We start from the raw sequence: 12,694 nt of genomic DNA on the forward strand, positions 1-12,694 counted from the left end.
GAAACAGCAATTTTCATATATGCTATTACTTTATTAGCAGGGAGTAGGAAAGCGCATACAGTGCATTGTCTCATCTCAAACACGGCATACAACACCTGGAAACATCCGGCCTGCTTTATACAATACCGAGAGCTCAGAGAAAAATGTGGAGGTCAGGAGACATCAGTTTTGCCCCTCTCCCGAGAGGGAAGCATTTGCCCAAATTTTTCAGCCTAAGGATTAGCTGGATTTAAGAGAGAACTAGAGGTGTCCTGGGAACAAAACAAAAGCTGCATATGAATCATGAAATACAACTTGAAACCACTCCTAAAGCTCAAAACCCATACACTTAGAAGGAAAATCATGGCACCCTGTTCATTTCTTTACCCCTCCAAAGAAGCTAGCAAATGATACGCTCTTCTGAGAGGTGCACTACTCTGCCTACTGTGCTAATCCAAACGTCACGTAAAGCTGAACTGCAAGATAAATTGGGTTGTGATGTCCTTTTAACTTTGGAAATGCACGGTTAAGTCAGGTGTCACTTAATTTGCTCGATTTGCATTTCCCAAGATTGTGGTCTTCTCCAGGGACCAACCAAGAAAACTCTTACTGGAGCTACTCTGCAAGTGAAATTCAGGAGATAAAAGCAGGCAGTGTCACTTCAAAGGTGAAGATATGGCTCCACAATAACAGGTGTCAGTAAGCAAACACCTAAATGAGTGACACTGGCAGCGCAGAGCTGCCCAGGAGCTGGGATATTACCTGGGAGCCGCAGCCAGCAGAGCTTCAGCCGTTACCTGCCCTTCACCTACCAAAAGCGCACTGAGACAACAGCTCCGAAATGCTGATTCCCCACAATAACTCAGAGCAAGCATGTTCTTGCCAGCTCTTTCATCATAACAAAAAAAATCCACAGTCTCCTAGGAGATTAAGACCCTTTAGCAACGTAAACTTACGTTAGTAAGAGGTTACGGCTCTTGGAGGAGACAGCACACAGACAGCAAAACCAGCCACAGCTATTTGCAGAAGTCTGCTCTGAAACCTCTTCAACAGAGGCTGCAGCTCGCCACTCACCGCGGCCTGGAGAGGAACAGGTACCCGGCATCCCAGCCCGAAGAGGGAAAGGTGTCTGTACGTGTCTAAGGTCACGAACAATTATTTTTTCTCATTTCCATTTTCATCTGAAAGGTTTTGATCGGATGACAAAGAGCAATTATAATTATTTTTTGGATAAAAGATATTTGTGGAATAAAACTAGCAAGGGATTGGAATTTGGGAAGGATTTTATGAAACAAATAGCAATGACAGTCGGATCTATGGTTTTTCATAAAACAAAAGTAGAGAAGTACATCTGAACAAATGATTCTGTGACACAGATCAACTTTTCTTACTTGAACTTAATCTGTTTCTGTAGCTTACAAATTTTTGTTCAGCCAACCCACTTTCAGACTCCCACGTATGGCCACGTTTACCAGAAGATGCGGGAAAGAAGGAAAAGTTTGGATTAAATTTGCAATTAAGTGCAAACATCCAGAAGTTGCTACTTGGAGCTGCAGTTAAGTGCAGAATTTTCAAATAGCTCCAGCTGTTCCACCAGCATGAAGAGTCCTGATTGCCGCTGTACAGCACTAAAGCTTTAAACAACCCTCTGCTGCTCAACCATACAGACGCACGGGGACAAACAGCACGAGCCTCAGTAACTGCAGCCGTGTCTCTGCTCCCAGCTGGGAACTGCTTCCGTAAGTGCACAGCATCCAACGGTGTCAACCACACCGTAGTACTAAGATGCAAACCCGACCATATTGTCAAATTCTTAGAACTGCTGCAAACACATATAAATATATCCAATTTTACCTTTGCAAGCAGAGCTTACATGGGAAAGGAACAGGTATGACAAGACAAAAAGGGGCCTTCGTATCAAATCACTAATTTTTTCCACTTAAACCTTTAGATTTCTATACACTTCCTCACACGTGCAAAATTGTGTGTCTATAAAACATCTGTTTCTTCCCCCCCCCCAAAAAAAACCCAATCCTTCCACAAAAATGTATATAAAACATGCAGTATGTATTTTGGAGCTAGTCCAGTCTCTGACACAAATGCTTTTGGAGGCTTCCATAAATGATTATTTATGAACTTGCCCAAAGCTTGAAGAATCATTTTCACAGACAGACGCCCCCCCGCTACAAACCACCACATATTCCTGCCTCTACAAATGCCAGCAGCTCCCTTAGGTTTACAGGCCTTTATCTACGCATTAACTGACACATTCTCTCCCCCTTGAACACAAGGTCTTCTGCAAAAAGCATACAGAAAAAAGCCCTGTTAAATAATTTTGTAGTAGAGAGGTATGGATTCAATAGTCTTGCTTACGGAGACTTACCAGTTCTTGTCACTCTTACATCTCATCACTAAGGAAAATGTGATTTTCCATGAAATCACCTCAGCCAAACTGGAATACGTAAGAGCTGTGCTCATGATTTAAAAACAAAGTTTTAAAATTCATGTGGACTTTAGAAAAAGACCATCCTGATGCTCCATCCTGATGCTCTGAAAAGCAAGCTCTCTGCTGAAGTTAGACGATGTCAGAGCTGTAAATCCCGAAACTACAGGAAGCACTGAAAATATAAACTTGTCGGTGTTATAAAAATTCAGAGCCTAGAGTCCTGATTGTGCCTCTGGAATGCTAAGGAAAATGTATGCAATATTATCAAACTTATTTGATACTACCAAATGTTTAGGCCAAGCACAGATGACATAGACACAGCTAAAGAACATAATTCTTACTGACATAACAAGGCAGCACCAAAACTGCTGCTGTGACAGAAGAAAGGAATTTCTGGAAATTTCAATAATTTATGGAAATTTAATTCCCTGATAACTATGGCATTCCCAGGCAATACTATGCAGGGGATGGTTAGGAAGCTAACTTACAGTTTAGGTATTTCTAAGGTAAGAGCTGTCATCAGGACGTCAGAATTACCTCTATCAGACACGCTACAGTGGCACCAAGGGCTGAACACACAAGGAGTTACTCATTAATTTAAAGAAATTTTAGCATTAAAAGAAAGTTTGAAGTTTAGACTGGTTTTGGAAGGGAAAAAAAAAAAAAAGGGCACTCCAAACACACTTTCATGTTCAGACTTGGCCAGCAGACAGCAAACTGCCAGTGGCTGCCACCTTTTGAACTCTGTTTGGATTTTCTTTAGAAAGCCCAGTTATAGGAGAAATGAGATTTCTCTGACTAATGAGTGCAAAGAGGTTTTTCAGGTAGAACAGCCTGCTGTAAAAAGCAGCCAAGTTTTTGACTTTCTCGTGGTGCAGAAAGGCTGAAAAGCGACCAAGTGAAGCAGTGGGTGAAAAAACAGAGAAATAAGGAGAGACGGGAGCTGGGGGGAGAGGGCTGGAGAAGGCACACATGGGTGAAAGTCTCCTTTCCACCACTGCTGCCTGTGGCAGCCCTAACAGCTACCGGACTTCATCAACACTTGACCAGAGATAAAAATCCGAAGGAAATCACACGAGAAACAAGGTCCGAGGGTATTTTGGGCTCCAGGGAAACACATCCCCGTGGGACCGGGGTGAGGGCAGTGCCGTTTGCAGCTGTCCTGCTCCAGCCCCCAGCCGAAGGGAGGAGGGAAGGACATCCAAACTCTGCCAAACTGGGGAAGGTGTTCTGATGCTGAAACGCGACTTGACTCATTTTCTGCCAAGCCGAGGTAAATGCGTGACTCAGGTGTTATCTCTGTTTGAAGTTAACTTGCTATGTCATACAGCAAATGGGTCTGGGGAAAAAAAACTCCACATGAATGACTTTTGTATACTTCCTTGCATCAGAAACACTTCTTCGTGTACTCAAGTACCTTCTCTCCAGTTTCAAAGAACAATTCCATCAGTGTTTTTCAATAACGTGTTTTTTACAGGAAAAAAATATACCGTGAGTTAGTCTGAGGTACTTGGGGCAGGAACAGCACACCGCTGTTCCCCACCTTTACCGCTGGGCCTCTTCCCACACCTGCCTCTCCGAAGTACTAGCAGGAGGAGCCATGGCACAGGTATTTTCTGTGAGGGAAAGCAGGCCTGTATCCCTCACACAGAGAAGTTACCGAGTGCTCACAGAAGTGGCAGCGAGCAGCTACAGCACCGAGAGGGTCGGTGTCCGCCACCCCAGAGACTCCCACCAGAGGAGGGTCACAGCCACAGGCACCTCCGTACCTCACCTCACCGACATCTCGCGTGCAGCCACGCCGTCAGAGCAGCGTGTGGGTCTGTAACCAGCTGGCTGAGTCCAAAGTGCCCCCGGCCACGCTGAATGCATTGTCCTCAGTAGGATAAATCACACTTGACTGTTATAAACAACTTACATTTCTCAATGTCATTTGTTGTTTCAACTAAAAACTACGAAATGTGAGGTATGACATTTCACCCCACCCACGCGTGCACACCCCAGCATAAATAAATATTCTGCTACTCCAAAAGGTAAGAGGTTGGACCTAAAAAATCAGGCTAAAGAAGAGAAACACAGGAGTAACAGTTTGCTCTCATTTCAGAAGTCCACTGGAGAGAAAGAGGGATCAGCGATAAACGTTTCAAACAACAAACCTTTATTTTACTATCAACTTCCACCGTCTCTTTCAGTAACTGCTTTATCAGATGGGAAGTCTAATTGCTGCTACCGGTTCCACTGCGCTATTGTGTGGGTTTCAAAAACGAAGAGTGAAGCATCAGAACCTGACTTTTCTTCCACGCAAACAGAGTTCAGCCGAGTAGGAGGTCAGGATGTGCCCTGTGTTGGTAGTTAGCATTTACTTTTTGTTTCTCTCACTCGTTTTAAACTCGTTTTAAACTGACAAATCCAACCAGTCTCGCTGCTTGCTACTGTTTGCAAGTCCCAGTTTGCAGCCAATGCAGATTAGCCATTTTGCTGGTGAAATACCAAGCAACACATGCTGCCTTGTGCTTGTCACCTAGCAGCCTCGTGGGAATGCAACATGAGACGGGAAGAGCAATGAAGCGGCAGAAGAATAAGAGGTTTAAAAAGACAGGAAGAGAAAGAGCTCAGAAAGAAAAACAATTCATTTAATTCCAATTCCTATTAACGCTCCTTCCTTTACATGTACAGTTAGCTAAAGGAAAAGGTAGAAGGTGAACCTGTGATTTGTCAGGCTTCGTCAATTTACCCAAGGGAGAACTGGAAGTAAAATTATTCTGATAAATGAATTTTTAATAGTTTTTCAGCTAACTTAACATAAACAATCGGATTTTCTATACAGCACTAGTCATCCTCCCAGCCTGCTATGCATTTTGCTTCTTTCTAGTCTGCCTTAATTTTAAGCCGTGTAGGTTAACTCAAGCACTAAAGACAATGCTTTTTTGAGCCCTCATTTTTACAAAGGCTGGCAAGCAGTAAAGCAACGGTCCAATGGAGCAAGCTAATTTGAGAACACAAGTATTCATTTATCACACATTTTTTGCCCTTGAACACAAAACCAAGATGACGACTCAGCCAGGTACTGGTACTCAAACTGTTCTGACATCGCACAAGCCTGACTTGCAGCGCACTGGACGAAACGCTTGTAGTTTTAAGAAGTTTTTCCTGCCAGAATATAACCCAAGCTCCCTTCAGCCCTGGCATCCCCTGCCAGTTTATCAGCTCCTTCCATGCAGAGAACCCCAGTCAGACAGAAACACACAGTTGGATTTACGATCTGGACAGATTTTACAAGCCAAGTCACACTGCATGCTATATCCCTGTGCAGGGGAAACGAACCCCACCTGATTTATACCTCCCTCCGCCTTCCTTTCAAAAATGACACACTGTCATCCCACCAGGAGAAGGCATGGAGGCTTTCGTAGCTCGCTGCCCAATTACGGAAGGAATTCTGCCCTCCCCCTACAGCCTGCACAATGGCTTCTTTATGCAAATCACACATACAATAACACTCTCAGAAAAATTAATACACCATTAATCCATCAGTAAAGCTTCCTCTCCCATCTCTGCCTTGTGGTGTGAGCGCTAGTTAAGGAATGAGAAACTTTATGGGAGTTAGGCAGCAGGACTGATACGCTGCTTGACAGCTCCCAAACACACTGGGCGCAGAGCTGACGGTGCTGTACGATACTAACATGCCAACAATTAAAAGTAAAAAATCAGCAACCAGTTGCAAATAAAAGCTCGCACTGCAGGAGTTTTTTCCAGCAGTGAAAAGGGTTAAAAAGCGATCTTCAAAGCACAGATTAAAATCGTCTCCTAGCGTATTGAAAGCAAAGCACAAGTGTATACATCCTGTGTTAGTGTTCCTGCTTCCAAACCGTTTACTAAAGCCACAATTTATTCTGACTCAGAACTGAAATTCTGGTCACAAAGCTCTTAACTGCTCCCAGAAGTGAAAAGAAATAAAAACCACTTTGAAGTTCAAATGTCCTTGGAGAGCCTGCCTGCTCTCACAAAAGTGACCTTACAGCAGAATCGGGCCCGCCTCACACTTCCCATTAACAAACTAGTGCTCTGGCAGCACTAGAGAAATTATGAACAAGTTGCTTTTTATGAAGTATTTTTAAACACCCACACACGCACGCTACTGTCTGCCAGCCAGTAAATGCCCTGGTAACAATAACTCACCATCTCAGAGAAGCAAAGTTCTGAAATTTATTATGATTTATGGTAAATATGAGGCATGCTTGACAAACTCTACTCCAAAAAATCCAAACAAACATAATAGCGGCTGTTTAAAGTTCCCTGTAAGATATACTCCACGTTGTGCCTTGCGAGAGTTCCTTCGGAGCTGCCTATCTCGCATCCTAGACGTCTCTCCTCCTCTCTGTGAAGCAATTCCCATTACCAGCCCATCATCACTTTTACTTTGCATGCGAGCCCTCTTCTCAATCAGCTCTCATGAAACAAAATACACTTCAAATTTTCCAGCAGGACCACAAGGCAATCATCCAAAAAGCCATCCAGTGTATTACAAGAGGAGTCTTAAACAGCTCTTGGTACCACAGAGAGAGAGGAGAGCTTCCTGCAGCACCTGCCCAGAAGATCTGCCGCTAGCCACTACTGGCTCCAGGAAGCATAAGCCCAACTTACCCCCACACCCCACAGTCAGTACCTTTATGTCTCCCATACGGGAAATTAAAGATCTTTCCAGCTGATTACCATAAGCTTCCACAGTTTTAACCTGAGAAAAACTTGGCAAGGCAGTGCTATGTCTCGGCTCTCATGCTGCCTTCCTCCTCCTCCTCCTCCCACCCCTCCTGCAGCTCCCGAGCGAGCAGCTCCGGGCTCCCGGTGGGACCTGGACACGGGCACTGACCCGGTACCGGCTGGCAGGCAGCAGCGCCCATGAGGGTGAAAGAGAAAGCGAGTCACCTTTTCTGTGCTGGCTTCTGTAGGTCCAGTTCTCGTCATCCTCGTCTACCTGCTGCACGCACATGGAGGAGAGCTCACCATCGCTGCGAAACAATCTCTTTGTCTGCCTTGACAAGGAGGAGAAATTTATCCAGCTTACGGCACGCGAGAGGGAGCCTGTGTTTTGTTTGAGTTTGAAAGATCTGGAAACACACTCCTTTTTCATTTTCTTTCAAGCCCGCTACTGGCCTCAGCTCCAACCCGGTCTTTCTGAAACTGTTCCCGTCCCCTCTCCCCGTGGTTTTCGTGGGAGGCTAAACAATTTCAAAGCGACTTCCGTCCAGGTTTCTCCTCGCCGCGTTGAGACCAGCACCAGTCTGGAGGTAGGTCGCCGTGCCAGCGCAGCTCCCCTGAAGCTGCTTTGATAGGGCGCTTCGTGAGCTGCCAAAGAAAACAAAGGGGAGAAAAGCAGCAGAAAGTGGCACCTTGCAGCGGCTCAGGCAAGCGTGTAACGGTGGAGCAGAATATAGCACCGAGGCACGTGTTTTCCCCATTCTCCACTCAACAGCGCAAACTGCAGCTCCGCTCTTCTCCCTGGCATCGCTCAGAGGACCAGGCACGATCCAGCCCCCGGCCCCGGTGCGTCGGAAACAGCCCACGGGCAGGCAGGCGGGGATCCCACCGGAGCACGGCTCGGCTCGGGAGGGCTCACAGACCCACCACGCTTCCGACTCCTAATTCCGGCTGCCCCGCTCTCCCTGGAGGACAAGCCCGGCCGGGGAGCTCCGGGAAGGCTCTCCTAACAGCAGACGAGGCTGCGTGGCTATCGCTTAGGATTAGAGTGAAATACGATCGGCTCGCTCTCCTAAAAGCACGACCGCAGGAGCAAAACTCCTCCTTTCCTCAGCCAGCAGTGCAAACTTCTGAACCCGGCACGCAGAAATAGAAAAGCACTTGTGCGCCTCTGTGGACTCGGAGAGAGGAAAAATAACACTCTGGGCTTGCAAGCTCCACAAGCTCCTGAACGGAGTATGTTGAAAACATTTGTGCCCCTGTTCCTAGCGGTAACACTAGGAAAAAGAAACAAAAGACAAGTGCATAGCCACAAACAAAAACCGTGCATGAGGAGACGCTGTCAGAGCCCAGACTCCCACTGGTGTGACTGCTGCTCACAAAACAGGTTTCCCAGCTGTGCTCTGTTCTCCCACCTTCTCTCTAAACCAGCATCTGGCTTTAAAGTCAGACCCCACCAGCAGCTGCCGCGATGCCTCGCCCTGCCCAACACCACCGCTGCTTCCAGGAGGGAGCAAGCCTGGCAGGGGACAGGCAGTATTTTAAAGCAGACAGAAGCTGGCAAAACACAGCACACAGGCACCCCAATACCACGTGCTTTGACAGGATTTTTCACCAAGAAACCCACAAGTTTGTATCTTGTGGCAAAAGGATAGACCTGAATGTATCAGGCACCCAATAAAACCAGTTCAGTGAATCTTCCAGGAGAAGCTGGTATCCAGGAACCAGGAAAAAAAAAACCACGTGCTACCTATCTGAAGAGTAAACATTAATGCCTTAATTTCCGAATGGCTGATGAAGATGTTAGCACAAGAACTGGAACCTTAAGAAAACATGGGTAGAGAGTTTCAGCTATCACGCTGTCAGCCAGGTTTTTGTTACGGCCGAACACGCCCTGATTCCCTGGTAGATGCTCTCGTGGCCCTCTGGATTCTGCTGCACGGCCTCTTCAAAGACCCTCAGAAACACAGACTTCGGCTTTTTCTGAAAGTTACAGCTCTCTGACTCATAATGAGCGTAAGGTTTAACCCACTGACTGGGAGGCAAAGAGCTAAGTACTGTATCAGATTTCCCTATGAATCAACCGCGCACACCAAAGTGACCTTTGGCTCCTACAGCACAATACAATGGGTTGGCCAACTGTCTTCTGTAAATAATTTAATAGGCTGCATTTAAATTGAGCTCGCCTGGCGAGGTAATGTATATGTACATACTGTGGCCTTCCAGCACTCCCCAAAGTGGCGGTGCAGTGGGACTGTGCGGGTGGGGAAATGGGAGCACACACTGCTAACAACTGCTCTTCTCACCCTGTCATCACTGAGTACCTCTATTTTGGAGGTTTTCTTCCTAAAAAGACATCTCTTTTATGGCATTTTTGTTTTGTTTTGTTCTGTTTTTCCCGCTGAGAGAGTGACAAGAGACTTGGGCAGGGTTTGGGGGAGGGGATTGTTTTGTTTTTATTCTTTAGACCTTGTGCTTAAAGAGAAGATTTTGCGAACGTGGGGTGACAACCCCCCAGACTTTCAACCACTGGAATATACACTTCATCACAGTCCGTGTTCAAATAGGCAGGATTTCGTGTAAAAATCAAAGATCATGTTTTAAGTCAACTTATTGTTTCTTTTGAGAAAAAGCCATCATTTGGAATTGCCGGTAACAGACAGAGAACTGTAAACTACCACAGCTATTACTGCCTAAATTATACAGACCCAGACATATAAAAACCCTGGCAGGAACTGCAGGATCACAGGCATCTCCTCTCCACTGTGCTTCTTAGATGCAGATTAGAGAAAGCAACAAGAAGTAAAACCATGTCAGACTAACCCAAAATGCCAGAGTAAATCCCACAGACCTGCCCAGAGTCTTGGCAGCCATTTAATTTTGAGAATTTTCCTGACCTGTCTGGAGCTCTGGCTTTTTATCATGGTGCTGAGTCACAACCCGATGATGCAAGGGAGAAAACGTTGCTTTAGGTGATTGACCATAACATTTCCACTGTTACTGTAAATACAAAGTGGTGCAACACTTGGTTCAGAGTTTGGTATTACTATATTTTGTTGCAGGAAAAGATCATTTGCGATACTGTCATTACCACAAAATGCTTTTTATTCGTAGGTGATGAGAAGCTAAGTACCGGTGTACATTGTTGCCCAGTTGAATCAAAGTAAATTTGTGATTTACTATTTGCAAAACAATACACATAGAGGCGTTAACACAAATGGAATTACAGGTTAATCCGTGCTTTAATCGGTAGCCAAATGCAAGGCCAATAAGTAGAAAATTTTAGCATCTTATACACTTTAGGGGATTCAATTTAATTTTGTAAAACACTTTGCAAAGCCCCTTAACAGAAACAAGGTACACATCTAATAAGTTTAGATCATTACCCTCCTATTTTCTCCCTTATGAAGTTGTCATAGGTGTAAATAGGCTCCATATTTTCCAGGTTACGCATATAAAGATTAAGGCATTATGTTTGCTTCACTTAATACAAACCCATCTCAGTAATCTCTGTAAAGACCATGAAGTAATCACAGAAGAGGAAAACTAGAGCTTGATGTAGAAATCTAAATTGGTCCTCCTCCCAGTTTGTTGTTGTTGTTTTGTATTTTTTTTTATTACAAGCAAGAGTAAATATGCATAGCCTCACACACCATCAGGACTTTCACCATCTATCACAAACTTGTTCTTCAAAGAATTCTCTACAAGTTAAGCAAACACATATATGTAGCTCACAGCCACTGTGTTTCCCTAAGGCCAGCAAACAAAAAATGTTGCAAGGAAAAGGTTTCAGTTCAGTGTAAAAAAACATCAAAACAGAAAGAAAAAAAAAAAAAACAAACCCACAGACATGCTCTGTTTTCGGCTGGGCTGTGGTTTTTGGCACAATTCATGTGTTAATTTAATTCGTACATTTCCTAGTCTATCATTTTTGATGACTCAACCAGACAGCAACTGCAGTGATTCACCAGCACAGCTTCCTAGGGTAGCGACTGCTCCAGCAACCGAGAGGACACCTCCCACTGAGGCTTCCCAGGTATTTTCCTCCAGGTGATAACAACTCATCACCAGCCGGTCATGAAGCCATTTGGATTAAGCACAGTCAAAAGCCCATTGAAAGCATCCCACCTGTAGACTCAACTGCTCATCCCGCAGCTCTCGCTGGGGCGGGTGCAGGGCGTAGGGTGCCCTGAGGCACTCTCTGTCCCCGAAAGAGCCCCCAGCACCACCAGATCATCCACGCGTGGTCACCTCCCCAGCACCCCTGATCATCTCCAAGGCAGGGACACGGGGAAATTCAGTAGCTACAGGAAGCTTGTGGACCTGGCCTTCATCTGAGGTCTTCATCTAAAGCACGTCTGTTCTTACAGGGACCCTGTAACACGCTCAGATAGGAAAACCACACAGTAATCCATATTCCTAAATGATTATTTACGGCAAGGCTGAGACGGAGCACATTTTGGCATTACTACAGGGCCCGAAACGTCTGGTAAAATGGTGTCCCTTTTTGTATGAAGCAGATAGCCAGAAACTCTTTCCCTTCCAAGCTGAATGGACCGGAGAGAAGAAAAAAATAATGAAGGAAAAAAAAAAGAACAAAAATGAGATCACTTGCCCCAGATTGAAGAAAGGATAAGCACCAAAGCTAAGAAAAGAAAGTAAGTCTCCTGGCGACCAGCCTCATAACCTACTTCAGCAGGCCCTGCCCTGCACAGAAAGCACTGCCTGTTAATTGTTTCTGTCACAGCCATTACAGAGCCTTTGGAGGCCCAAATTACACATTAAAATTTCAATTATTTTGGTGCCAGTTTTATCCTTTTTAAAAATTATTTTAAGCTTAAAAATACACAACACACCACAAACGAGCACCTAAAAGAGAAGGCGGCCGGGCTGCCCCGAGGATCCCAGCCTCAGCTCAGCCTTCAGCAGCCTGCGGACGGCCACAGACACCGCAGCAGGCCTCGGGCAGCTCCTCACAAGGGACCTGCCACCAGCCTCCCTACCTCCCTCCCACTTCTGGACCCCTGGAAGGGGTCACTGAGTCACGGCAGGCAATTCTTTTCCCTCTGACAAGAGGTGTACCTGCCTCAGTAAGGAAATTCCCTAAAAGCAGGGGGCGGTTTCTAGAAATCAACCTGAGCGAGGCTCTCCTACACCAGGTCCTGCTCGGCCAACCAAATCGCCCACCGGACACAAACACAGTCATGATCTTTGGGTTTTGTCCATCACCGTAGTTCCACGATGGATGTGCAACCAAAATTTCAGAGGAAACCCCCTGTGAATTTAGAGGGAGTCAGGCAACCGCTGACTGCAGGAGACCCTCCCTGGCCCACACTGGACTCCCTCAGGGGAAGGATGCTGGCATTCCCAGCAGCACGGAGGGAAAGGGCTCAGGCAGCTTTATGTTTCAGGCAGGTTTACCTCATAGCAGCCAGGAACAATCTTCCAAATAAAGCAGGTTGCAGCTATTAGTAAAATAACATAACACCTTTCCTCCCAGAGCACCGAGGTTTCACCTCACCGCGCAATCTGTGTCAACCACTAACAGGATGCTGACGAGCTGGGGGCACAGCC

General features: G+C 45.8%; 1 protein-coding gene across 2 annotated transcripts in view; it reads right to left on the reverse strand.

The window, feature by feature from the left end:
- Window positions 1-12,694, reverse strand: part of NHSL1 (NHS like 1) — a 166,358-nt gene that overhangs the window by 91,474 nt on the left and 62,190 nt on the right. Inside the window, exon 1 of one of the 2 annotated variants that reach the window (XM_035538989.1) lies at window positions 7,349-8,054. The exons of the other annotated variant lie outside the window; for it this stretch is intronic. Coding sequence (XP_035394882.1) covers window positions 7,349-7,553 — 205 coding nt within the window. The 5' untranslated portion in view covers window positions 7,554-8,054. Of the gene's footprint in view, window positions 1-7,348; window positions 8,055-12,694 lie in introns of those variants that run through there. 2 annotated transcript variants of the gene reach the window in all.

The sequence above is a fragment of the Cygnus atratus genome, chromosome 3 (assembly GCF_013377495.2).
Source record: "Cygnus atratus isolate AKBS03 ecotype Queensland, Australia chromosome 3, CAtr_DNAZoo_HiC_assembly, whole genome shotgun sequence".
Taxonomy (NCBI): domain Eukaryota; kingdom Metazoa; phylum Chordata; class Aves; order Anseriformes; family Anatidae; genus Cygnus; species Cygnus atratus.